Source organism: Vitis riparia, chromosome 5 (genome assembly GCF_004353265.1).
Source record: "Vitis riparia cultivar Riparia Gloire de Montpellier isolate 1030 chromosome 5, EGFV_Vit.rip_1.0, whole genome shotgun sequence".
Classification (NCBI taxonomy): Eukaryota; Viridiplantae; Streptophyta; class Magnoliopsida; order Vitales; family Vitaceae; genus Vitis; species Vitis riparia.
In genome coordinates this window covers 23,274,954-23,299,601 of record NC_048435.1, presented here as the reverse complement: position 1 = coordinate 23,299,601, position 24,648 = coordinate 23,274,954, and the positions used below count along the sequence as shown (strand labels likewise).

Below are 24,648 nucleotides of genomic sequence, written 5' to 3'. Positions count from 1 at the left end.
CCCTCAATATCCAAACATGGAAAAAATAAAAAAATAAAAAAGGATTTTTAGTGACATTTCATCATATTATTAGCACTCTGCTCAATGTGTTGCCCATCCTAATGAGTTTTACACAAATATTGTCATCAATTTGGTATTTCCATCCGTAACAATCTTAGTTCCTAAGGTATAAGATCTTCTTATTAAAATCAATATGTGGTAGTAATGTTTAAGAACATTAATTACCACCATGCTATATATTACTTTAATTAAATAAGAAAGAATGACTATTAGCCATGTGACCATGATGATTTTCATTAATGCTATTGTGGTTATAGCCCTAAAAGCTAAATATTTATCATACCTAGACACAAAGATGGACATAAGGGGGGGACAAGGGAGGGCCACTACCAAAAGGGGTATATATATTTACTTAATGTAGTGTAACAATATCGTGGAGATCAATTAAACAAATAATAATAGTCACTTCTTCAAATCATTCAAAGATACTCTCAATTGATGAAGCAAGTCGTGAATGTGTATAACTAAAGTCAATGATCCAACATATTCGAAAATCATGTGGATCACTTTTGATCAAAGAAAATGCTACCAAGTTACATGAAGATAATGATACTTATATTTCAAAAATTAAGAGGATTAGTAAAAGATAACCAAGGATGAAAATATTAATAATCACGGATGTATCAGTACTTGGATTTTATGGATATATCGGCAAATATTTTGCACTTTGACTGGCTGAAAATATTTCCACTACACTATTCAGCACTCCAAGCTCCTTAACAAGTCCTTGCAACCAAAGAGCTTCTTTCATGGCTTCAGTAGCTGCTATATATTCAACTTCAATGGTTGAAACTGCCACTATCGATTGTAGTTGTGACTTCCAGCTAACAGGTCCTCTAAATAAGGAGAAAATATAACCTGTAGTTGACCTTTTCTTATCAAGATCCCTTGTATAATCTGAATTCACATAACCTTTGATACCAATACCCTCTTTAGAAGATCCAAACTTCAATCCTATACCAAGAGATCCTCTTACATATCTTAGCAACCCCTTAACTCTATTCCAATGTTCTATACCTGGGTTAGCCATAAACCTGGTCAAAACACTTACTAAATGAGCAATATCTGGTTGTGAGCACACCATTGCATACATGAGTGACCCTATAACACTAGCATATGGAACAAAATTCATCTCTTTCCTTTCAGCTTCAGATTGAGGGCATTGTGTCATTGACAATGTGAAATGTCTTGCTAATGGTATACTTACAGGTTTTGAATTCTCCATGGAAAACCTCTTCAAAATCTTTTCTAAGTAGCCCTTTTGTGACAAGAATAAAGTATGATCCTCTCTATTTCTTACAATTTCCATGCCCAGTATTCTTCTTGCATTCCCAAGATCTATCATATCAAATTCTGACTTTAGAACCCTCTTCACCTCTTGAATTTGTGACTTATCTATGCAATCCAATAACATATCATCGACATATATTAGAAGAAACATCATCAGACTTCCTTGTAACTTCTTGTAATAGAAACAACCATCATAACTGCTCATTTTGAAATCAATCTTTAGTATAAAGGTATCAATCCTTTAATACCACTGTCTTAGGGATTGTTTAAATCCATATAAGGATTTTTTAAGTAAACACACTAGATGTTCCTTTTCTGGCTTTTTAAAACCTTCAGGCTGAGTCATTAGAATTTTTTCTTCTAAGTCTCCATGTAAAAAGACAATTTTAACATCTAATTGCTCCAATTCCCAATCAAACTGAGCTACAATGGACATCAATACTATAATTGAGGTATGTTTCACCACTGGAGAGAATACTTCGATGTAGTCAATGCCCTCTCTCTGAGTATACCCTCGAGCCACTAATCTAGCTTTGAACCTTCTGGGTTCATTCTCAGTGGCACCTTGTTTCTACATGAATATCCATTTACAACTTACCACTTTTTTATTTGGCTTTCTTTCTACAGGCACCCAGGTTTGATTTTTCTGTAAGGATTCAAATTCTTCAGTCATTGCTATGAGCCATTTCATTGATTCATTGTTGTTTATAGCTTCTTGGTAAAAGAGTGGCTCACTCTCTTCATACTCTATAGCATTCAATAGGGCATAGGCAATCAAATCTACAAAACCAAACCTATCTGGGGGTTTTATGTTCCTCTTAGCCCTATCCCTTGACAAGAGATAATCAAGACCAGCTTCTTGTGAGTTGGTTCATGCACCACCTTCAACATTTGAACATGTCACCTTAGTATCTTCTGTCTCTAAGCCACCATGTGCTAAATCATTTTGTTGATCATGACCATCTTAAGATGATAACTCCACCTCAAACTCAAAATGGTCTTTGTCAAGTGTCAAGCTCCTGTTTTCAAAATCTTCCTCTATACTTGCAGCGTTAATCCTCATAGAAAGCATTTCATTTCATTAAACACAACATCATGGCTTATTATTATTTTAACTCTCGAAGATTCCTTATTCCATAGCCTGTAACCTTTAATACCCTTTGGATAACCTAAGAAGATACATTTTATTGACCTTGGTTCTAATTTTCCTTCACTTTGGTGAACATAAGTTGTGCCCCCGAAGATTCTAAGGTGATCATAGTTAAAAGGCTTTCCAGACCAAAGCTCTTCTGGAGTTTTTAAGTCTATTGCACTAGATGGAGTTCTATTTACTAAATAGCAAGTTGTCATTACAACTTCACCCCAAAAATGTTTAGATAATCTAGAACTATACAACATACACCTTACTCTATCTAACAATGTCCTATTCATCCTCTTTGCTAAGCTATTTTGTTGAGGTGTATTCCTTACCGTTTTGTGTCTTAAAATACCTTGATTTTTACAAAACAATTCAAATTCCTCATTGCAAAACTCTAGCCCATTCTTCGTCCTTAACATCTTTACTCTTTTATTAGTTTGATTTTCAACTAAAGTCTTCCACTCCTTAACCTTTGTTAAGATAGTATGTTCATCTTTAGTTTTTAACAAGTATAGCCAAACTTTTCTAGAGTATTCATCAATAAAGGATAGAAAGTACTTGTTTCCACTGCGAGTAGAAACTCTTGTAGGCCCCAATAAATTTGAATGCACATATTCCAATACATCCTTTGACTTGTGTATTACATATTTGAATGCCAACCTGTGCTGCTTGCCAAGAATACAATACCGATAAAAATCAATATTGTTGATGTTATCCCCACACAATAGGTCTTGTTTGTGCAATTCTTTTAAACCTCGATCACTTAAGTGACCAATTCTTCTATGCCAAAGAATTGTTTTATCAGTGTAGTTCTTAACACTGATCCCACTAAACCTTTCAATGTGTGACCTTCTAGGATATACAAGTCATTTCTCTTCTGACCCTTCATGACAACCATGGCATCTTTTGAAATTGTTAATTTCCCTTTTTTTTTTTGAAGTTATAATCTTATTCGTCCAAAGTTCCAAGAGATATTAGATTTCTCTTCAGGTCTAGTATGTGCTTGACTTTTTTTAGAGTTCTTGTCATTCCATCAAACATGTTAATAGCCACCATGCCAATTCCAACCACACTGCAACTCATGTTGTTTCCCAGCAACACCTTTCCACCATTAACTTTTTGATAGGATGAAAACCAATCTCTTCTTGAACACATATGATAGGTGCAACCTGAGTCCAAGACCCATTCTTCATGATTTTGATTCAATGTAACAATGAGTACCTTTGCATTGTCATAACCATCATCTATAATGGCAGCACTTCCTAGTGCTTGAGTTTTTTCTTTTTCTTGTCTATCTGGACAGATTCTTCTTATATGTCCCATTTTGTTGCAATGATAGCACTTGACATTCCTATAATCTTTCTTGCCTTTGGACTTTGATCTTGAATGAGATTTTCCTCATTTTCCATTGCTATTTTTATTTTGAGGTCTTCCTTTGGCATTTAAACTCTCACCACTGTTTGTTTTGTCAGAGGACCTCATATCGAACACCTTAGCATTCAAGGCATTCTGAACATCATCAAATGTAATGGCATCTCTGCCATATTTCAAGGTTTCTTTAAAATGCTTCAAAGATTTAGGGAGAGAATTTAAGAGAATGAATGCCTTATCTTTATCCTCCACCTTGATATCTAAACTCTCTAAATCCAATACCAATTGATTAAACTCATCTAAGGCATCATCAATTGGCTTGGATTCTTCAATCTTGAAACCATATAAATGTTCCTTCAGATAAATGTGATTTGGCAAAGCTCAGGTTCTGTACAGTTCTTCCAGTTTTTTCCAAACCCTAGCAATAGTTTTCTTATGAGATACTTTTCTCAAAACCTGATCAAAAAACTTAATATGATCGAGTTGTAAGACTTTATTTGAAATTCTTGCCTTTCTTTTTCAGTCACGCTTTTTGGAAGATCTTTATCAGGCAATAAAGCCTTTTCAACGCCCTATTGAATCAAGATGGCCTTCATTTTCATCTTCCACAACCCGAAGTCATTTCTGCCATTAAACTTCTCAATATCATACTTTATAGTCGACATTCTTCTTTCTCTATTCTTGATTTGGCTCTCATACCAAATGTTAAGGTTTTATCCAAGTTCCTCAATAAATTGAGATCGAACACCAATTTAAGAAGACAAAGAAAAACAATACTAGAAATAAGAAAAACAAAACAAAACAAGCAGAATTTACGTGGTTCGGATCCAAGACTGGAATCCTACATCCACGAATCAAGATCACCTCCAAAAATCCACTAAGATTGAACCATTTTACACCCTCAAGAATTCTGAGAATAATCAAGCTCTCTTTACAGTACAATGAAGAAGACTCACACTCTGAAATCCTCACTTTTTGTTTTGTAATTCAGAAAACTCACACACTTCTCTTTTTTTTTTTGTCACACTTTTATACAAGTACATGGAAAAAGCTAAGCAAACAAGTTAGTTAATCAACTAACTTTGCTTATGTGGCCAATCAATTTTGGACCACCAAATTCCACACATATGAACAAACCAATGAAACTCAAATATAAAGTAATAAAATCTAAAAAATATCCACGATATTATTTGATTTGTGATGTTTTTCGATAGAGAGATTGATAATAATAATAATAAAAATAATCATAATAATAAAAAAGCAAGGATATGAACTCGTATATGTAGGTCTCCCTTCTCCAAAACTTCTCAAATCAAAGATCATTGAAAGACTCGATCTAAACTAACCTCGTTAAAATACGATATCATGCCATCCGGAAAAATATTCCAATTTTCACCCAACCTTCAAAGTTATATTAAATACTTCTTCTAACCTTAAAAAGTGCCTGAATTAATGGTTGCAAATGTTTTGACTTGACTCTACCTTCTGTTCTTCAACCATGGGCGGCCCATATAAATACTTGCCAAGGATGATCCACATTCGTTGTAAGGATTTTTCTAAGCTTGATGCCTCTATCGTTGATGGATAGATAGGAACATAATTTATTGATTTATCACATGTGACGTTACACCATATTTTACTTGAAACCTTTGAAGATACATTCTCTCTTGGTTTAAAATGTTTTTAGTATTATTTGCTTTTAATTTGGAGAATGTTATTTAATTTTTATTTTATATTATAAAAATAGTTTATATTTCCTATTTTTTTTGTTTTCTTTTATATATATATATATATATATATATATATATATATATATATATATATATATATATATATATATATATATATATATATATATATATATATATATATAGTTTTTATTTCATTTTTCATTTTTAACTTTTTGGGAAATGGTTTTCATTTTTCTTACTTTTCATTTGATATGGAATTTTTTTAAAAAAATTTCATTTTGTGAAAATAGTTTTTTACATATTTAATTAAATTATTTTTAAAAAAAAATGAAAACTTCGAAATCTTGTGTGATTTTGAGTTTTTACTAGTATTAAAAAATGGTGAAAAAAATATAATTAAAATTTCCTTGATTTTAAAAACCATTTTCATCTATTTTTTAAAAAAGTTTTTGAAAGCACCCCATCAATGTTTTTTTTTTTCCCATGTTTAGAACTCAAATTCTCAAAAAATAAAATTTCAAAAAAAAGAAAAAGAAAAAAGCTATACCCAACCATATTTCTAGACATGAATTTTGTTTTGTTTAGAAATAAAAACAGAAAATAATATAAACAAACAAATACTTAACTTTGATCTGAAATTTTATGTCTCAAATCCAAAAAAGTTATTGGATTTGAGATTGATGGCAAACCCCTCAATATTGAAATATTATGTCAATGTCCTTTTCTGTAGTTTCTAACCTTACGTGAATGTCGTTTTGTGCGGAGACTATTATATATGGTTGGATCAAGGCAGTCTTGATACAAAGTTGACTCTAAAACCCTAGATTTTAAGGACCCGTAATCTTCTTAATCAAATCATTCCATTATCAAAATTCCATACATTTATTTATAGACACCAAAACTCAGTCTTATCTTCACAAACACACATTCACTCTCTAGCCATGGTCAAGCAGAGACTGATCAGTTTTTCTAACACTACACGCGACGGCATATTAAAAACTGAAGTTGAACTGATCAGGTTCTTTGAATTCTATTGATACTGTAGCTGTAATGTAAGTTTATAAATACCCCACCAAGGTCTCAACCTTATCATCCCATTTCTCACATTCTTCTCTTGATATGGCTATCAAGCTGGTGGCAATCCTTCTTGTTGGGGTCCTCGCCGGAGCCCTCCCTGCCTTCGTGCTGGCCCAGAACTGCGGCTGCGCCGCGGGTCTGTGTTGCAGCCAATATGGGTATTGCGGGACCGGGGATGACTACTGTGGGACTGGGTGCCAGGCAGGCCCTTGCTATTCGTCCGGAGGTAGTTCTGTCTCTGATGTTGTGACGGAGGGTTTCTTCAATGGGATTATTAGTCAAGCTGCTGGGAGTTGCGCCGGGAAGAACTTCTACTCGCGTAATGCCTTCCTTGAGGCTGCCAGTTCGTATTGTAACGTCCAAGCATTTTCTTTTAAGGGTAATTTAGGAAATTACAAATAATAATTAATTTAGTTAATTAATTAATTTAATAAAAATGAAGAGGGGTAAAAGGGTAATTTTACGAATAAATACCATAGGTATAAATTAGAAATTTTATTCTTTCCATTCTTTTCTAAATAGAGTTCCTGTTCGCAGAATTTCAGAGAACGTAGATTGGAGTCAGATTTCAGGGTTGAAGAACAGATCTCTATAGGTAAGAATCTAACCCCTAGTTTAATATTTTAGATTCATTGATTAATTTCAAACACATTAGATATATTTTTTTTTTTGAAAACCCCAAATCTAGATTAGGGTTAGATTATTTTATTTTTAATTCGTTTTAATACCAAAATAATAAAAATTTAAGATTTTGATTTTATTATTGGAAATTGGGAGATCTTAAATTTTATTAGATGAAAAAAAAAATTCCTTGGAAAGTTTCGATTTTAGGTTAGGGTTAATTTTATTAAAAAAAAAAAAAAAAAAGGGGGAAGAACGCGTGTGCACAGCACCGGAAGGAAAGAAGGAAGGAAAAAAAAAAAAAAAGAAGGGGGCGTACGCGTGCTGTGCTACTGGAAGCAAGAAAAAAAAAAAAAAGGAAAAGAAAAAGGGGGCGTGTGCCTCGAAGGAAGCCTTTGATATAATATATATATATATATATATATATATATATAATGAATCATGATGATGGCAAAAAAAAAAAAAAAAAAAACTTGCTTTTCTTGGTTTGGTGTACCGAAAGACATGAATGGCTTTTGAATTGTTTAATTAAATAATAATAATAATAATAATAACATTTAGTTTTAGATTAATAAATAAGATAATAGTAATAATGATCTTTTTTTTTGTAATAAATAGAATGAGAGATTTGGCAAAATATATATATTATATATATAGAATTTTATAATGAAATAAAATTGTAATTAAATTAAATTAGTAATGTGTTATTAGAAACAAATTGAGATTTTATTTATTTTTAATTAAATAAGGAATAGGGTAATTAAATTATTACTTTGTTAATCAGAAATATTAATCTTAACATTTAGAAATTTTAGAATTATCAAATTTATATTTTGAGGTAAATAGTAATAGTGGTCTTTTTATTGTGTTAGGTGAGGAGTAGACTTTTCAGGGTTATTTTTCCTTCAAGGTCTTCGCATATTTTGAGGTAAGGGAAGTTAATGCAATATTTATAAAATTAAATTATTTTATATGTTATTTTGAATTGTGGAAAAGAAAATGATATTTTGTTACCATGCATGGATCAAACTGTTTTGCACTAAATATTATGTTGGAATATTTTGTTTTATTTATGACACAAATATGGAGATATTATGTTGTGTAAATTTGAATACTTGAACAAAAACATCACTCTGGTTTATTTGGCCCTTATCAACGGGATATAATAGTTGACTATTCGGCCCTGTCAACGGGATATAATAGTTGACCTTTACATTTCATGGTGGGAATGTAATTGATTTGGACCCCAGCCTCTAGGGGTTTGGTTAGAGGTTACTAGTACTAGTAGTGTTTGGTTCCGTCCACCAGGAACAATTTGAGGCTAGCCACCCATTTGAAAAGTCCCACCTAACTGGGCATTTGATATTTGATAACCAGAGTAATGAAAATTGAATGGATTTGATTGAATCTTATGTGAAAGTGTTTGAATTTGATATGAAAATGGTTGGTTGAATTTTGAATATATTAGTATTTTTGAAACTCTGATATTTGATGAGAAAAAAAAAAAAATGATATCTCCTATTTGAAATGAAAATATTTGATCCATGAATTGCATTAATATTCCTTATTGGGCTGTGAGCTCATTCCCAATTGTTGAAAAATTTTCAGGTACTCTTAGTTCGGGTGAGGAGTGATGGCTAGGCTGAGGAATAGTCATCATTAGAATTTGACTTAGGATTTTATGTTGGATTTTGTTTTAACTGTTAGTTATGTTCATTTGGATCATTTGATATTTGGAAGTTATTTGGAAATTGAATTTGAGGATTTTAGATTTTGTTCTGCTACTCTGAACAGGTATTTGGTAATTGGTAACATCCAGTTACAATATGATTGTTTGGGTCAGATTATACTTTAAGCCTTCGGGTTTGAGGTGTGAAATGACCGTCACGCCCTTGGAGTGGGTCTTGGGGCGTGACACGTATCCTCAGTTTGGCCAGGATGGTTCCGCAGATGACTCCAAGCGGGAAATCGCTGCTTTCTTTGCTCATGTCACGCATGAGACTGGACGTAAGATCGCGATCCCGTTAATTGAAAAAACCTTATATTTCAATTATTTGAAATTAATTTTAATTTTTTATCACATAATGTTTTTACATATGCTTTGTCTAATGAAGATATTTTTTGTGTGTAGACTTTTGTTACATAGAAGAAATAGATGGTGCCTCTAAGGACTATTGCGATGAGAGCAACACACAGTACCCATGTGTAGCTGGAAAGGGTTACTATGGTCGTGGACCGCTTCAAATATCATGGAACTACAATTATGGGCCGGCTGGACAGAGCATAGGGTTTGATGGCTTGAACAATCCTGAAACGGTGGCTAATGATCCAGTAGTGTCCTTTAAAACAGCATTTTGGTTCTGGATGAATAATGTGCACTCTATCATAGGACAAGGATTTGAAGCCACAATTCGAGCCATCAATAGTATGGAATGTGGTGGAGGAAATACCGCTGCTGTCAACGCACGTATCGGATATTATACAGATTATTGCAATCAATTTAGTGTTTCAACCGGTGACAATCTTTCTTGCTAAGGCATGAAAGAGTTTCATCTAAATATTTGGATTTGATATATGTGACCCTTAAAAATAAAGAGTTTATAGTATGAAACTCTCGTTTATAGGGTTTTGTTGTGTGTTGTTCTTGGTCTTTGACAATGATCTTGGTCGTTGTATGTTGTTGTGTGTTGTTCTTACATGAATAAGAAAAGAGAGCTTATGAAAAAATATTACAAGCTCAAAAGGTTTTAGAGTGTTTATTAGATTCACATGCTATATATCTCTACAATCGCATAATTAAAATAATAAGACAAATAAACGTAAAGTAAAGAATTTCTTTCTTCTATGAAACTCTCTCTCATTACTTCCTTTACATGGTTTGAGAGCTTTCATTATCACTCATGGCCGATCGACTATTGACCTCTAACATAGTAACATCCTCATCTTCGTCCTCTTCTTGATTTATTCCTATTTTTAATCACTCAATTTCTGCAGAACTTGTTCACAAAAACTTTCTAATTTAGCGTCAACAAGTTGAGGCTGCAATTAAGGGTTACAAGCTTTCAAAGTTCATTAATGGAATTGATTCTCTTCTTTCTAAATTTGGATGAAGCGGGTGTAAAAGTAATCAGGATCACTTTGATTGGGAGCAAAAGGACCAATTGTTGATTTCATGACTACTTTTATCGATGTCCAAAGAACTTTTGACAAGAATGGTTGGATGTTTGACTCTTTTTTTTTTCCAGATTTGGAAGAAATTAGAGGTTTTCTATATTGCTCAAACTCATGCAAAGATTGAAAGTGACTCTTCTAAAAGCGTCTTTAAGTTCTATCAACAACATTTTTATGAAAAGTTAATTAGTGTTTGAATATAAACTTAAGAATTTGAAAATATTTTTGCTGATAGAAAAATTATCTTAGTGGAGCACCCTAATAATATTATTTTGAAAATCTATTCAAATTTTTGAAAGTAGTTACCAAACATACCTCTAAATGTTAAAAGAAGTGACTTTAAAACCGACTGTGAAACCCTATCTACAAGCTTCATTTCCAAATGGGTCATAACATATATAGAATGAGTTTAATTCCTGCATCCCATTACAGATTCAAAAGTGAATTTAAAGCCATCGGTTTCCTTCAATTTTTTTCTGACGCACTGGTAATATAACTCTACAAAAACCCCACCAAGGTTTCAACCTGATCATCCCATTTCTCACATCCTTCTCTTCATTCTTTTCCACTCCAGACATGGTTGCAAAGCTGGTAGCAATCCTCATTGTCGGAGTCCTCGCCGGAGCCCTCCCGTGGCCGGTGCTGGCTCAGAACTACAGCTGCAACGCTGGCCTGTGTTGCAGCCAATTTGGGTTCTGCGGCACCGGCGTTAGATACTGTGGCGACGGCTGCCAAGCCGGTCCTTGCTATTCACCGCCTAGTGGTGGAGGTGATGGGGGTTGTATTTCGGTCGCAGATGTTGTGACGGAGGATTTCTTCGATGGGATTATTAACCAAGTAGATGCGAGCTGCGCCGGGAAGAACTTCTACACTCGCCGCGCCTTCCTTGATGCTCTCAACTCGTACCCTGAGTTTGGCCAGGGTGGTTATGCTAACGACTCTAAGCGTGAGATCGCTGCTTTCTTTGCTCATGCCACCCACGAGACTGGATGTAAGATCTTACACAGCTGAAGCCTTACATTTCAACTATATGAACTTCTATACAAATAAAGCCTTAAATTTCAACCATTCAAGCTTCCTAAACTAAATAATATGCGTGTAGGCTTTTGTTACATCGAGGAAATTGATGGTCCCTCTAAGAACTACTGTGCTGAGGTTGCACGATATCCTTGTGTACCTGGGAAGGGTTATTATGGTCGCGGTCCCCTTCAGATAACATGGAACTTTAATTATGGACCAGCTGGAGAGAGCATAGGGTTCAATGGCTTAAACAATCCTGAAATTGTGGCTAATGATCCAGTTATTTCATTCAAAACAGCCTTTTGGTTTTGGATGAAAAATGTGCATGATATCGTAAACAGAGGGTTTAGTGCAACGATCCATGCCATCAATGGCGCAGAATGCAATGGAGGAAACAGAGATGCTGTCAACGCACGTGTCGAGTATTACAAGGACTACTGCAATCAACTTGGTGTTTTCCCTGGTGATGATCTTTCTTGCTAGGGCTTGGAAAAGTTTCATCTAAGTACTTCAGTTTAATAATATGTGACCCAAAAGGATTTAGAGTTTATAGTATGAAACTCTCCTTTCTAGGGTTTTATTATGTCATAGTTTTTAGCAATAATCTAGGTTGTACCATCGGATTATTGCGACGAATCAATAATAAAAGATAATTTATAAAAAAATAATATCTCCAAAATTTTATATACTAAATTAAACATTATGGTTATATTTGGTTCTCGAAAAATATTAAGAAAAAAAAATTAAAGGAAATAATTTTCTTATGTTTGATTGTCTTATGAAAATTTTCTATAAAAAAATTAAATATAATTAAAATTAGTTAAAAAACTTATGTATTTTCAAATTATTTAATCTTTATATTGATAAATTAAAATAAATAATTTGAGTTTGAAATAGCAAATAAAAATAATTTATCAACTTTAACTCTATTTTTTATTTTTCTTTCTATTTTTTTCCCTTACATTTTCACTTAAATTTTCCAAAAACCAAACATAGCCTACATAATAGTTTAGAAAATGATTTGTATTCTAATCACAACTATTCCATTTACCAGGAATAAATAATAATAATAACATATTATAAAACTTTATATATATATTTACAAATAAATATCGGTATTATATGCATAGTATACTGAAAAAAAAAAAAAACTCTCCAATGCACAATTAAGTCTTTGTACATCTAGTATTAAAATCACTGTAAAAGTGTATTTACTAAACCATTTATTGAATAGTAAATGACTTTGGATATTAAATGATAAAAGACAATTCAAATTTTCCCTTACCTTTTTACTAAACAAATTTTCAAAATTGAAAATAATGGTAATAATTTACTTAAAAAATAAAAGGTTCTCAACCCTTTCGAAGTCATAGTCAATATAGCTTAACAATCAAGTAATCAATATACATCACATATATATTTTTTTTTTTTTGTCTAATGATTTTCACATATGTGATGTTGCATTATTAATGTCAATTATTTGACTTAAAAGTCGTAAAGACAAAAATGGTATTAATTAATTAGCTTCTCACATATGCGACATTGCATCATTGACCTCGATAATTTGACTTTAAAATCGAAAAGACATCAATTTAGCTTTTCTTTTGAATTATAACTCTTAATAATCATCCACAAATTAATAGGCTTTTTATGAACTAATCAAATGAGTAGAATTCATACCCAATTTTCTTCACCAAATTATTTCAAAATTTAAAATTCAAATCCTATCACTTTGAAAAGGGTGCAATTTTAATAGTACTGTTTGGCTAGTCCAATAATTGAAATGATATTTGATACAAGATACGATAATTTTATTTTCATGAAAGCAAAAAAGGAAAATTAAGTGAAAATTAATTGGCTTTTACATCTCTCAATCAATTATTCACTACAAATATCAACTACATAAAACAGAATATATATATATATATATATATATATATATATATACACACACAGAGCCAAGATTGGACCCAAACCCCTCAATAGTCAATGTACATCTAGTGGGGGACTGCTGTCCTCTTGTGGGGTTTGTTATGGCTGGACCAAGCTTTATTGCATCACAGTGTGGTAACAGAATTCATGTTGTACAAAGTTGACTCCAAAATCCTCATTCACACTATCAAAAAATCTTAGGTTTGGGAGAGAGGGATGCCAGGGTAAGAACTAATTTCTAATGCTTGAAACAGCGTAGGAGAAAATTTTAGAAGTCATTTTTATTTATTTACTGAATATATTATAAAATACATTACAAAAAATATATTTTTTATTTTATTTAAACATTAATTAATCAAATATTTTCTTTCCAAGTGATGTTTCAACTTTTTAAATGTGTTTTGTTGATTTTGTTAAACATCATATTATTTTTTAAAAATATATATATATTAAAAATGTTTTCTATGTGTTATATACAAAACATATTTTAAAAATCCGTTTCACAATAATTCTAAAAAATTTTATAAGATTTTATCAAAAAGGTTATTTTCGAGTATTAAAAAAAGTTGAAAAAAAAATTTCACAAATTCATTGAACAAGTTCTAAAGCGAGAATGATTCTTTTAAAAATATTTTTAGTTTGTGATATTTATTTTAACTTTTATTGAAAACATTTTTTTTAGAAAATAGTTAATATTTGGATATAAACCTGGGCATTTCCAAAACTTTGTTGCTAATGTAAATCACAACACGAAAAATTAAAATAAAAATAAAATTATTTTTGTAACAATGTTGCTCCAAAAATCATTAGAAATGATTTTTTTCTTCATACTGTCAAATACTTTGAACAGCTTCTAACCCTCTTAAATTTTGTTGTGACGTACTTATTATTAATATACCCCTATAAAAACCCCATCAAGCTCTCAACCTTATCATACCATTTCTCACATCCTTTTCTTCGTTCTTTTCCTCTGCAGGCATGGTTGCAAAGCTGGTAGCAATCCTTATCGTCGGAGTCCTCGCCGGAGCCCTTCCGGGGCCGGTGCTGTCTCAGAACTGCGGCTGTGACGCTGGCCTGTGCTGCAGCCAATATGGGTACTGTGGCACCGGCAATGACTACTGCGGCACCGGCTGCCAAGCCGGTCCTTGCTATTCACCGCCTAGTGGTGGAGGTGGTGGTGGGAGTGGTGTTTCGGTCCCAGATGTTGCGACGGAGGAGTTCTTCAATGGGATTCTTAACCAAGCTGACGCGAGCTGCGCCGGGAAGAACTTCTACACGCGTCGCGCCTTCCTTGATGCCCTCAATTCGTACCCTCAGTTTGGCCAGGGTGGCTCTGCTGACGACTCTAAGCGCGAGATCGCTGCTTTCTTTGCTCATGTCACCCACGAGACTGGACGTAAGATTTTATGCTAGTAAAGCCTTGAATTTCAACTATTTTGAAGTTTTTTTTGGTTTGATGATTTAGAGAAATTTGATCAATTTGCAGACTTTTGCTACATTGAGGAAATAGATGGTCCATCCAAGGACTATTGTGATGAGAGCAACACTCGATATCCTTGTGTGCCTGGGAAGGGTTACTATGGTCGTGGGCCGATTCAGCTATCATGGAACTATAATTACGGACCAGCAGGAGAGAGCATAGGGTTCAACGGCTTGAATAATCCTGAAACTGTGGCTAATGATGCAGTTGTTTCATTCAAAACAGCCCTTTGGTTTTGGATGAATAATGTACACTCTGTCGTAAGCCAAGGGTTTGGTGCAACGATCCGAGCCATCAATGGCATGGAATGCAATGGAGGAAACAGCGGTGCCGTCAACGCACGTGTCGGGTATTTCAGAGACTACTGCAATCAATTTGGTGTTTCCCCTGGTGACAATATTTCTTGCTAGGAAAAGTTTCATCGAAGCACTTAGATTTAATAACATGTGACCCAAAAGGATATAAAGAGTTTTCAGTATGAAACTCTCCTTTTTAGGGTTGTATTATCAATCATGTAGTAGTTTTTAGCAAGGTTGTATCATCCTAATGTTGCAACATGAATGAAAAATAAGAAATAATTTATGAAAAAAATACCCAAAAATTAAAATAAACCAAACATAAAAATGATTATTTAGAAAATTATTTATATTCTAAGCACAATTCTTCCATTTACTTTGAATGATATATCGAAAAGAAAACATTCTCTAATGGATAATAAATGTTTGTACATCTAGAATTAAAATCACTACAAAAGTCTATTCAATAAACCATTTATTGAATAGTAAATGACTTTCGACATTAAATGACAAAACACAATTCAAGTTTTCCCATTCTTTTTTCACTAAGGTTATATTTAGTTCCGAAAACAATAAGAAAAGAAAAAAATATGTTAAAAGAAAATTATTTTTTTTATGTTTTGTTTTAATGTAAAAAATACAAAAAATGTCAAATATAATTAAAATTATTAAGAAGATTGTAAATTTTTAAATGATTTAATATATGAAAGAGTTAAATTCATAAAATAAAATAAAATAAAAGTTTGAAATAATATATAAATATGATTTATTAATTTTAAATTCATTTTTTATTTTTTTTATTTTTTCTTTTCTTTTGTTTTTTTTCTTCATATTTTCCTTCAAACTTTCATGAACAAGCATGGCCTAAAATAAAATTTTAAAATTAAAATAATAAAAATAATAATTTACTAAAAAAAGAAAAGAAAAAAAAAATCTCAGCCCTTTGGAAGTCAAAGTCAATATACCTTGACAATAGAGTGATCAATATCCATCATACATACATTTTTTTTTCCTCTAATTATTTTCATCCATACCAAAAACAAAAATGGCAACCCCACCCCAGCTACAATCCAAAATTCAGTATCAATCTCCTCACTGGAGTTCTCGCCGGAGCTCTGCCGGACTGATACTGGGTCTGAGCTGTGGCTGTGGCTGTGATCTAGGCTTTCTTTGATTAATTGTGCTCTTAATTTATTATTTTATGTAATATATTAATAAGGACACTATGAAAATATTTTATTTCCTTAATATTTTTCGGAACCCGTAGCCTTAAAATTCTATATGTAAAATCTATATATATGACTTTAATTCCCAGTCCCATTGCAGATTCAAAAGTGAATTTAAAGCCATCAGTTCCCTTGAATTCTGTTGTGACGTACTAGTAATTTTAATTGCTGCACAATCAATAATAAAAGATAATTTATAAAAAAATATATCCAAAAATTATTTTAAACTAAACATTAAGGTTATGTGTGGTTCTTAAAAAAAAATAATTTTTTTATGTTTGATTGTATTATGAAAAACTTTAAAGAAAATTAAATATAATTAAAATTAGTTAAAAATTTATATATTTTTAAATTATTTAATATTTATATTGATAAATTAAAATAAATAATTTGAGCTTGAAGTATTAAATAAAAATAATTTATCCGACTATAATTCTATTTGTTATTTTCCTTATTATTTTCTTTCTCGTATATTTTCACTTAAATTTTCTAATAAGCAAACGTAACCTAAATAATAGTTTAGAAAATGATTGTATTCTAATCCCAACTCTTCCATTTACCAGGAATAAATAATGATAACATATTATAAAACTTTATATATATATATATATATATATATATTTACAAATAAATATTGGTATTACATGCATAGTATACTGAAAAAAAATAAAAATCTGCGATGAACAATTAAGTCTTTGTACATCTAGTATTAAAATCACTGCAAGTCTATTTACTATACCATTTATTCAATAGTAAATGACTTTGGATATTAAATGATAAAAGATAATTGGAACTTTCCCTTTGTTCACCAATAGAAACAAGTTTGTGTACCAAAAATATGCATGCATTCAATATTATATCAAGTGGGGACTGCTGTCCTCTCGTGGGGTTTGTTATGGCTGGACCAAGCTTTATCGCATCAGAGTGTGGAAATGTGTTGTACGAAGTTGACTCCAAAATCCTCATTCACATTATCAAAAAATTCCATACATTTAACACCAAAATTCAATTTGCTCTTAGGGTTGGGAAAGAAGAATGCCAAGGTTAGAACTAATTTCTAATGCTTGAAATAGTGTTGGATAAAATATTAGGTCATTTTTATTTATTTACTGAATATAATATTGTGAAAAAATATCTTTTTATTTTATTTAAAGATTAATTAATCAAATGTTTTCTTTCCAAGTAATTTGTCAACTTTTTAAGGGTGTTTTGCTAATTTTATCAAATGGTCATATTATTTTTCAAAAACATTTTTTCATGTTAAAAGTGTTTTCTAAAAATATTACCAAATATACTTTAAAAATCCGTTTAGTAGTGACACAAAAAAATTTTACAAAATTTTATCAAAAAAACTGTTTTCAAGTATTAAAAAGACTAAAAAAAACGTTTCTTAAATTCATTGAACAAGTTCTAAAAGCCCTATCCGAGAGTGATTCTTTTAAAATGTTTTTAATTCATAATGTCACGAAACTTAAAAAGGAATATATATATATATATATATATATATTCATGTAAAAAAATGTTCTCCAAAAATCACTTCAAATGAATTTTAATTTTTTTTAACTTCGTTAGATGCAAAATTTTCCAATAAAAATATTTTCAAACACTTCTAACCCTCTTAAAATCACCTTAAAACAGTCTATAAATCATATTTTACAGGCACCATTTCCAAACAGGGCATAGTATGGATTGAGTTTAATTAATTTCCTCACCCTATCACATATTCAAAAGTGAATTTAAAGGCCGTCAGTTTCCTTAAATTTTGTCGTGACGTACTCATGAGTAATATAACTCTATAAAAACCCCACCAAGGTTTCAATCTGATCATCCCATTTCTCACATCCTTCTCTTCATTCTTTTCCAGCTCCAGACATGGTTGCAAAGCTGGTAGCAATCCTTATCGTCGGAGTCCTCGCCGGAGCCCTTCCGGGGCCCGTGCTGGCCTGTGCTGCAGCAAATATGGGTACTGCGGCACCGGCAATGACTATTGCGGCACCGGCTGCCAAGCCGGTCCTTGCTATTCATCGCCTAGCGGTGGAGGTGGTGGTGGGAGTGGTGTTTCGGTCGCAGATGTTGTGAGTACGAATTTCTTCGATGGAATTCGTAATCAAGCGGATGCGAGCTGCGCCGGGAAAAACTTCTACACACGCCGCGCCTTTCTTGATGCTCTCAAGTCGTACCCTCAGTTTGGGCAGGGTGGTTCCAAGGACGACTCTAAGCGTGAGATCGCAGCATTCTTTGCTCACGTCACGCATGAAACTGGACGTAAGATTTTACATCTAGAAAAGCCTTAAACATTAAAGCATGAAATTTTGGTATGTGCAGACTTCTGTTACATTGAGGAAATAAATGGCCCCTCCAAGGATTATTGTGATGAAGGCAACAAACAATATCCATGTGTACGTGGAAAGGGTTACTATGGGCGTGGCCCGATTCAAATGACATGGAACTACAACTATGGACCAGCAGGAAAGAGCATAGGGTTCGATGGCATGAATAATCCTGAAACTGTGGCTAATGATGCAGCTGTGTCATTCAAGACAGCCTTTTGGTTTTGGATGAATAATGTGCACTCCATCATGAACCAAGGGTTCGGTGCAACAATTCGAGCCATCAATGGTATGGAATGCAATGGAGGAAACAGTGGCGCTGTCAATGCACGTGTCAAGTATTACAAGGACTATTGCAATCAATTTGGTGTCTCCCCTGGTAGCAATGTTAATTGCTAGGGTTTGGAAGAGTTTCATCAAAGTACCTAAGCTTAATAACGTGTAACCAAAAAAAGGCTATAAGGAGTTTGTCGTATGAAACCTTCCTTTTACGGGTTTATTATGTTGTGTCTTTAGCAATAATCGGATTGTTGCTACATGAATAAGTAACAAGAGATAATTTATGAAAAAAATAACCCAAACACACCAATAATAATTTACAAAATAATAAAATATTCCCTAAGAGATAATGAATTTTTGTACTTCTAAAATTTAAATCACTGCAAGAGTCTATTTAATAAATCATTTATTGAATGGTAAATCACCATCAGAATATTAAATGATACAAGACAGTTTAAAAAAAATATATATTCATTATTATAATTTAAAGCCAAAAAAAAAAAAGTTCCAATCCTTTTGGACAAGTCAAAGTCAATAAACTAACACTCATGGGATGATCAACTAGCCAACAGGGTTTCTTTTTTCTTTTCTTTTTTTTCTCTCTATCATCATTTTCATCCAAACCAACAAAAATGGCAGCCACCCCAGCTGCAATCCTCCTCGCCGGAGCTCTGCCGGAGATGGCACTGGCTCTGAGCTGTGGGTGTGATGGAATAAAACTTTTGGAAACTCAAATATGAAAATTAGGAAGAATGCACTTTTTTTCATACTTTTCTACCATTTTTGCAAGGAAATGATGAGAAAAATCTTTTAGTATTTCCTTCCTTTCTTCTTTTCTACCATTTTTTTCCATTATAACCAAATGTAAAGGAATCTCTTAAACATTTCTTAAACCAAATGTTTTACAAAAATATTTTAAAAATATTACTCACCCTCAGTTTTTCTGCCTTGTAAAGGCTTTTATAGAAGAGTTTTTCTCGCTTGAATTTTGAATTCAAACCCTAACACATCACATTGTTTTTTATTTACACGAATATTTTGTATACTATTTACAAAATTAAAAATAAAAATAAAAAATTAATAAAATAGGTTAACCACAAAATCCCAGGACCGAGCCCAAGCAAGTGGGCTAAGTCCAAAGACCAAATCCAAAACCGCCCCTTATGTTTAACTCGGCCCAGCCCAAATATTAACTATTTCCCTCGCAAGCTTATCCTCCTGAACCCACCCAAATTATGGCCCTACCTATTCATTGATGGTATAAGAAAATTTTGGAGATATATGAATTCTAAATAATTGAAAAAATAAATAAATAAAAGTAAAAGTTGATTCCCTTTCAAATGAAACTTTGATAACTGAACCTCTGCATTTCAATTTCGTTTGAATTTTTCAATTGTTTTTTTTTTTTTCTAATTATCCCTTTTTGTTAAAAAAAAAAAAAGAAATAAACCCAAACTAATTATTTTTCTTTCTTTTCTTTTTTCTTTGTTTTTTTTTTTTTTTTTTTGAATAATTTCTAATTATCACTTTTTTTTCCTTAACAACTAGGGTGTTGAACTTTATTTTCAATATTTTGTGTGGATCACAAAAATGATTGAATGAAAAGTCTACTCAATCCAATGAAAGTGCAAAATCACAACACCTACCCAAAGAGAAAGTCAATTCTTTGATAGTTGGCATCCAAATCACTTTAATTCCATTGACTTCCACTATCAATCTAGAACACCAATTTCTTTCTTTTCTTATTTTCAATAATTAACATCGTTGAATTAATATATTTAATATATTTCAGGATTCAAACAAAGCCTAGCTTTTATCAGACAACCGTTACAAACACATAAAACAAAAACTAAACCCCAAAAAAAAGTTGGTAATCATATTGATATCAAAAACATTTAACAATCTTCCTAATCTAATCTAATCAGGCTTTTGAAACATACATGCAAGTAGAACCAATCCTGACATTTCTGAAGTCAGAAGTCTGATTAATCAAAAATCTACAGCAAGGTCAAAGTTGTACACCCTCTAGAAATCTTTATGGCCGACATTAATCTCCGATACTTTAGTGCTGCTTGACCCAGCAATTTTCCTCTTCTGCACTATAAATAAACCATTCTAGTTTCAGACTCTGTATTCAGATCACATATTTCTGTTATATCCTTCCAAAATGGCATCCCTCACCCTGAGGAACCTCTCATTGACTGTCCTCCTTGCCGGAATTTTGGCTGGAGCACTGCCTAGAGGGGTGGTGGGTCAGGACTGTGGCTGTGCCGCAGACCTTTGCTGCAGCAGATGGGGGTATTGTGGCACAGGCGACGACTACTGTGGCACCGGGTGCCAAGAGGGTCCCTGCAATCCGGCCCCAAGTACCAACAATGTCTCGGTTGCAGATATCGTGACACAGGAGTTCTTCAATGGGATAATTGATCAGGCTGATGCGAGTTGTGAAGGGAAGAACTTCTACTCAAGGGCGAGGTTTCTTGAGGCTCTCAACTCGTTTTCTCAGTTTGGCAGGGTTGGTTCAGAGGAGGATTCTAAGCGTGAGATCGCTGCTTTCTTTGCGCATGTTACTCACGAGACTGGACGTAAGATTTGAACCCATTTTTCGAGACATACTATCCTAATTTCTCTAGTTGAAACAACAAATATTGACTAAAAGTTTTGTGTGTGCAGATTTTTGCTACATAGAGGAGATCAATGGAAGCTCTAGGGACTACTGTGATGAGACCAACACCCAGTATCCATGCGTGGCTGGGAAGGGTTACTATGGACGTGGACCGATTCAGCTATCATGGAACTTCAACTACGGGCCTGCCGGAGAGGACATAGGATTTGATGGCTTGAACTCTCCTGAAACTGTGGCATCAGACCCAGTTGTGTCATTTAAGACAGCTTTGTGGTACTGGGTAAACTTTGTCCAACCAGTCATAGGCCAAGGGTTTGGGGCAACCATTCGAGCCATTAATGGTGCACTGGAATGTGATGGGGCAAATCAAGCCACCGTCAATGCCCGAGTTGAATACTACACGGAATACTGTAATCAACTAGGTGTCACACCTGGGGATAATCTCACTTGCTAGGATATCACCTAAAAGGAAATAAATGGTATGGAACCCTACCGAGGGTTGTCCAGATGCTATAGTGTTTGTAGTTTAGACAAATAATAAAAGCTCCTAGCATATTTTTGTAGCTTTTCTAGAACATAACCAATGACTTTTGTTGAAAAGAAGAGTATTGAAAACAGTCAAATATTAAAATATTATATCAGTAAATAAATGAAAGCTAAGAACCCAAATATATACAAGATTGGTTCAGACATAAACAAACATACTAAAAGGTCAGCATGAGTGTTACAACGGTCAGCCTCTACTGTTGAAACCAAACTTTTCCTTCCTTCTTAAGGCACTTGGTTCTTCAGTTGGAGTTTGTCCATCTACCCATCAGCTCTTACAAGTAAGACCTAATCTGGCATTGGTCAAAATGGGTTACTGCTGGGTTTTGATTTATATTTTTGTGTTGGTTCTTAAATGAGTGAATGAGAATTGGTTCAAGTGTTGGAACCAATCAAGTGTAACCTGAAAATCAATTACCAAATGCAGTACAAAAATATAGAAGATAACATGCATAGATGGGGTATGCAAAAGCTCAACAGAAGTAATGAACCTAAGAAAGATCAATCCATGTAACATAAACGCATAGATCCTTTCATTTCAACAGCAATGGTACAATTGATGTAGCCCCCTCCAAATCCTCCCTTCCATGTGCATTCGCAATATCCCATAAAGCATAGATGCTCTTCCAACTTTACCTTGTGAGATCCTACATTGGTCAAGAAAAGAAGTTTCTGACACCATATACATGATAAGCTTCTCTTAACCATGACAGTGATCTTAATGGTCATGGTTAATCTCTACACGATAGGAGTGGGGCCAACTTTTAAAGCCATGAGGAGGGAGTACCATTACATTCCCACGCAAGCAGGACAATTCATTACAATCCCCGGCCCCACAACCCCATGTGACAGAGGCTCTAACGGTCACAGTTCATATCTACAAAGTAGGAATGGACTCCTCCTATAGCCATGACAGAGGCCCTAACAGTCATGGTTAATACCTACATGATATGATTGGGACCTCTTAATGTGTACATGACTTTTAAAGTCATGGGAGGGAGCGGGTCATCATCTCCTCACCAATAATGGCACATTACTCATAACTCATACCAAACTCCTTGATAACATTTATAATCAAAACAATAGCAAAATCTCAAATCTCATTGGTTTTAGGAGTTGGAGCAAGAATCATTTCGTACAATTCCAACTTGCCACTACCTTTTATTAACTAGGATAAAAAATTGACTGCTTTTCTTAGAGACTTTCACACACATGTAAGCCAGAAGAAGAGAACTAAATCCAAAATTCATATTTCATTACCTATTAAGTAACAATTCATTCAAAATTGACTCTGAACTGAGATTTCCATTGTTGTACCTTTTTAAGCCTCTCTCCACACAAAGTACAGCTTACCCATGACATGGAGAATAGCAACAAAGGCTATGAAACCAATACTCATGATAAGAACGACATTGGGGGAAATCTTGAGTCCCGGGGCATCATCAGTGTAAAACTGCAGCATATTCCCACTTGCTCCTCCTGCAGCTGCCCCACCAGTTGTCCTCCTCCTACGCAGGCTAGAAGCAGCAGCTTCACTTCCTCTTGGGGGAGTAGCTCCATTTAGAACCATTTCTGTAACAACTAGCAGGTAACAACCATTTAAAAGCTTAGAACCAAACAACCACCAGTATTCAATATTTCAGATGCTAGTAGTTATCCTTCTTTCTTTTATCTTTATCCCTCATGTAGTCTAGCTACCAATTACTAGATTCCCTTCCTTTCTAGCTTCTATCTTCTATAGATTTACAGCTCCTATCCTAGTTTCCATTAGTCCAGGATGTTGCTAGTAGCTAGGCTTTCTTCCCTTTCCAACTAGTTATAGATTGCTTTAATGCCTATAAACTGGGACCAAGCCAAGTAAGTCCATGGATCATCTGTTAATCCTTCTTTGAATTCCAGTTCTATTAGTTATCTGTTGGGTGTTTTAACATGACTACATAATATTATAAACACTCTTTTAATATGACTAGCAATTTCACTCCCCAACTCCAGGGACATTCGTGGGCTTTAAAAAAACATTGAGAAATGACCAAGCATGAACCGAAGCATCATAATAACCTGCAGATGAATTTTAATGGCAAACAACTCATACATGCAGGGGCTTCCCAGAACTTTCATAAAAGGTAAGAATTCTTTTTGGGTTTTCATAGAAGGTTGCCATAGAGGATAGAGCCAGTGTAAAAATAATCTCAAACCTCAAAAATGTAAGTTTCTACTGCTAGGGTTTCTTTTAAATACATGAAACCATAAAAAATGTAATCGAATTTCATGTATTGACAGCTTGATGCCGCTTGAATGAGTTCCTATACAAAGAATCTTATTGCTTAATTCAACATCAAAGATCATGAATTTGTGCCTGTCGCATGCAATCAAAGCCAACCAATATACAAACAAAATAACAACCCAGGCAGATAGTTGGAACGGGACTGAAGTTCCTTTCTTTTATTTCCATTTTCTAGGCAACCAAACAGGGTAATAAATGAAATTCACTAAG

At 33.5% G+C, this 24,648-nt stretch overlaps 4 protein-coding genes and 1 pseudogene across 4 annotated transcripts; 4 read left to right on the top strand and 1 right to left on the bottom strand.

Annotated features, from left to right (window-relative positions):
• The first annotated feature begins 6,669 nt into the window (after window positions 1-6,669).
• On the top strand, window positions 6,670-11,922 carry LOC117915315 (endochitinase EP3-like). Its single transcript, XM_034830868.1, has 5 exons — window positions 6,670-6,984; window positions 9,177-9,255; window positions 9,380-9,778; window positions 10,994-11,410; window positions 11,522-11,922. The coding sequence occupies exons 1-5, from the start codon at window positions 6,670-6,672 to the stop codon at window positions 11,920-11,922; spliced, it is 1,611 nt and encodes a 536-aa protein (XP_034686759.1).
• Window positions 11,923-14,321: 2,399 nt separating this feature from the next.
• LOC117914422 (endochitinase EP3-like) lies at window positions 14,322-15,453 on the top strand. Its single transcript, XM_034829770.1, has 2 exons — window positions 14,322-14,767; window positions 14,858-15,453. Exons 1-2 carry the CDS (start codon window positions 14,350-14,352, stop codon window positions 15,259-15,261), a joined length of 822 nt encoding a protein of 273 aa, XP_034685661.1. The 5' UTR covers window positions 14,322-14,349; the 3' UTR covers window positions 15,262-15,453.
• A 2,792-nt stretch (window positions 15,454-18,245) lies between these two features.
• Window positions 18,246-19,102, top strand: LOC117914426 (annotated as a pseudogene).
• A 2,011-nt stretch (window positions 19,103-21,113) lies between these two features.
• On the top strand, window positions 21,114-22,171 carry LOC117914421 (endochitinase EP3-like). Its single transcript, XM_034829769.1, has 2 exons — window positions 21,114-21,567; window positions 21,656-22,171. The coding sequence occupies exons 1-2, from the start codon at window positions 21,150-21,152 to the stop codon at window positions 22,060-22,062; spliced, it is 825 nt and encodes a 274-aa protein (XP_034685660.1). The 5' UTR covers window positions 21,114-21,149; the 3' UTR covers window positions 22,063-22,171.
• Window positions 22,172-22,640: 469 nt separating this feature from the next.
• LOC117914428 (protein transport protein Sec61 subunit beta-like) lies at window positions 22,641-23,922 on the bottom strand. Its single transcript, XM_034829775.1, has 2 exons — window positions 23,472-23,922; window positions 22,641-22,801 (listed from the first exon to the last, which is right to left on the bottom strand). Exon 1 carries the CDS (start codon window positions 23,722-23,724, stop codon window positions 23,476-23,478), a length of 249 nt encoding a protein of 82 aa, XP_034685666.1. The 5' UTR covers window positions 23,725-23,922; the 3' UTR covers window positions 22,641-22,801; window positions 23,472-23,475.
• Between the last annotated feature and the right edge of the window lie 726 nt (window positions 23,923-24,648).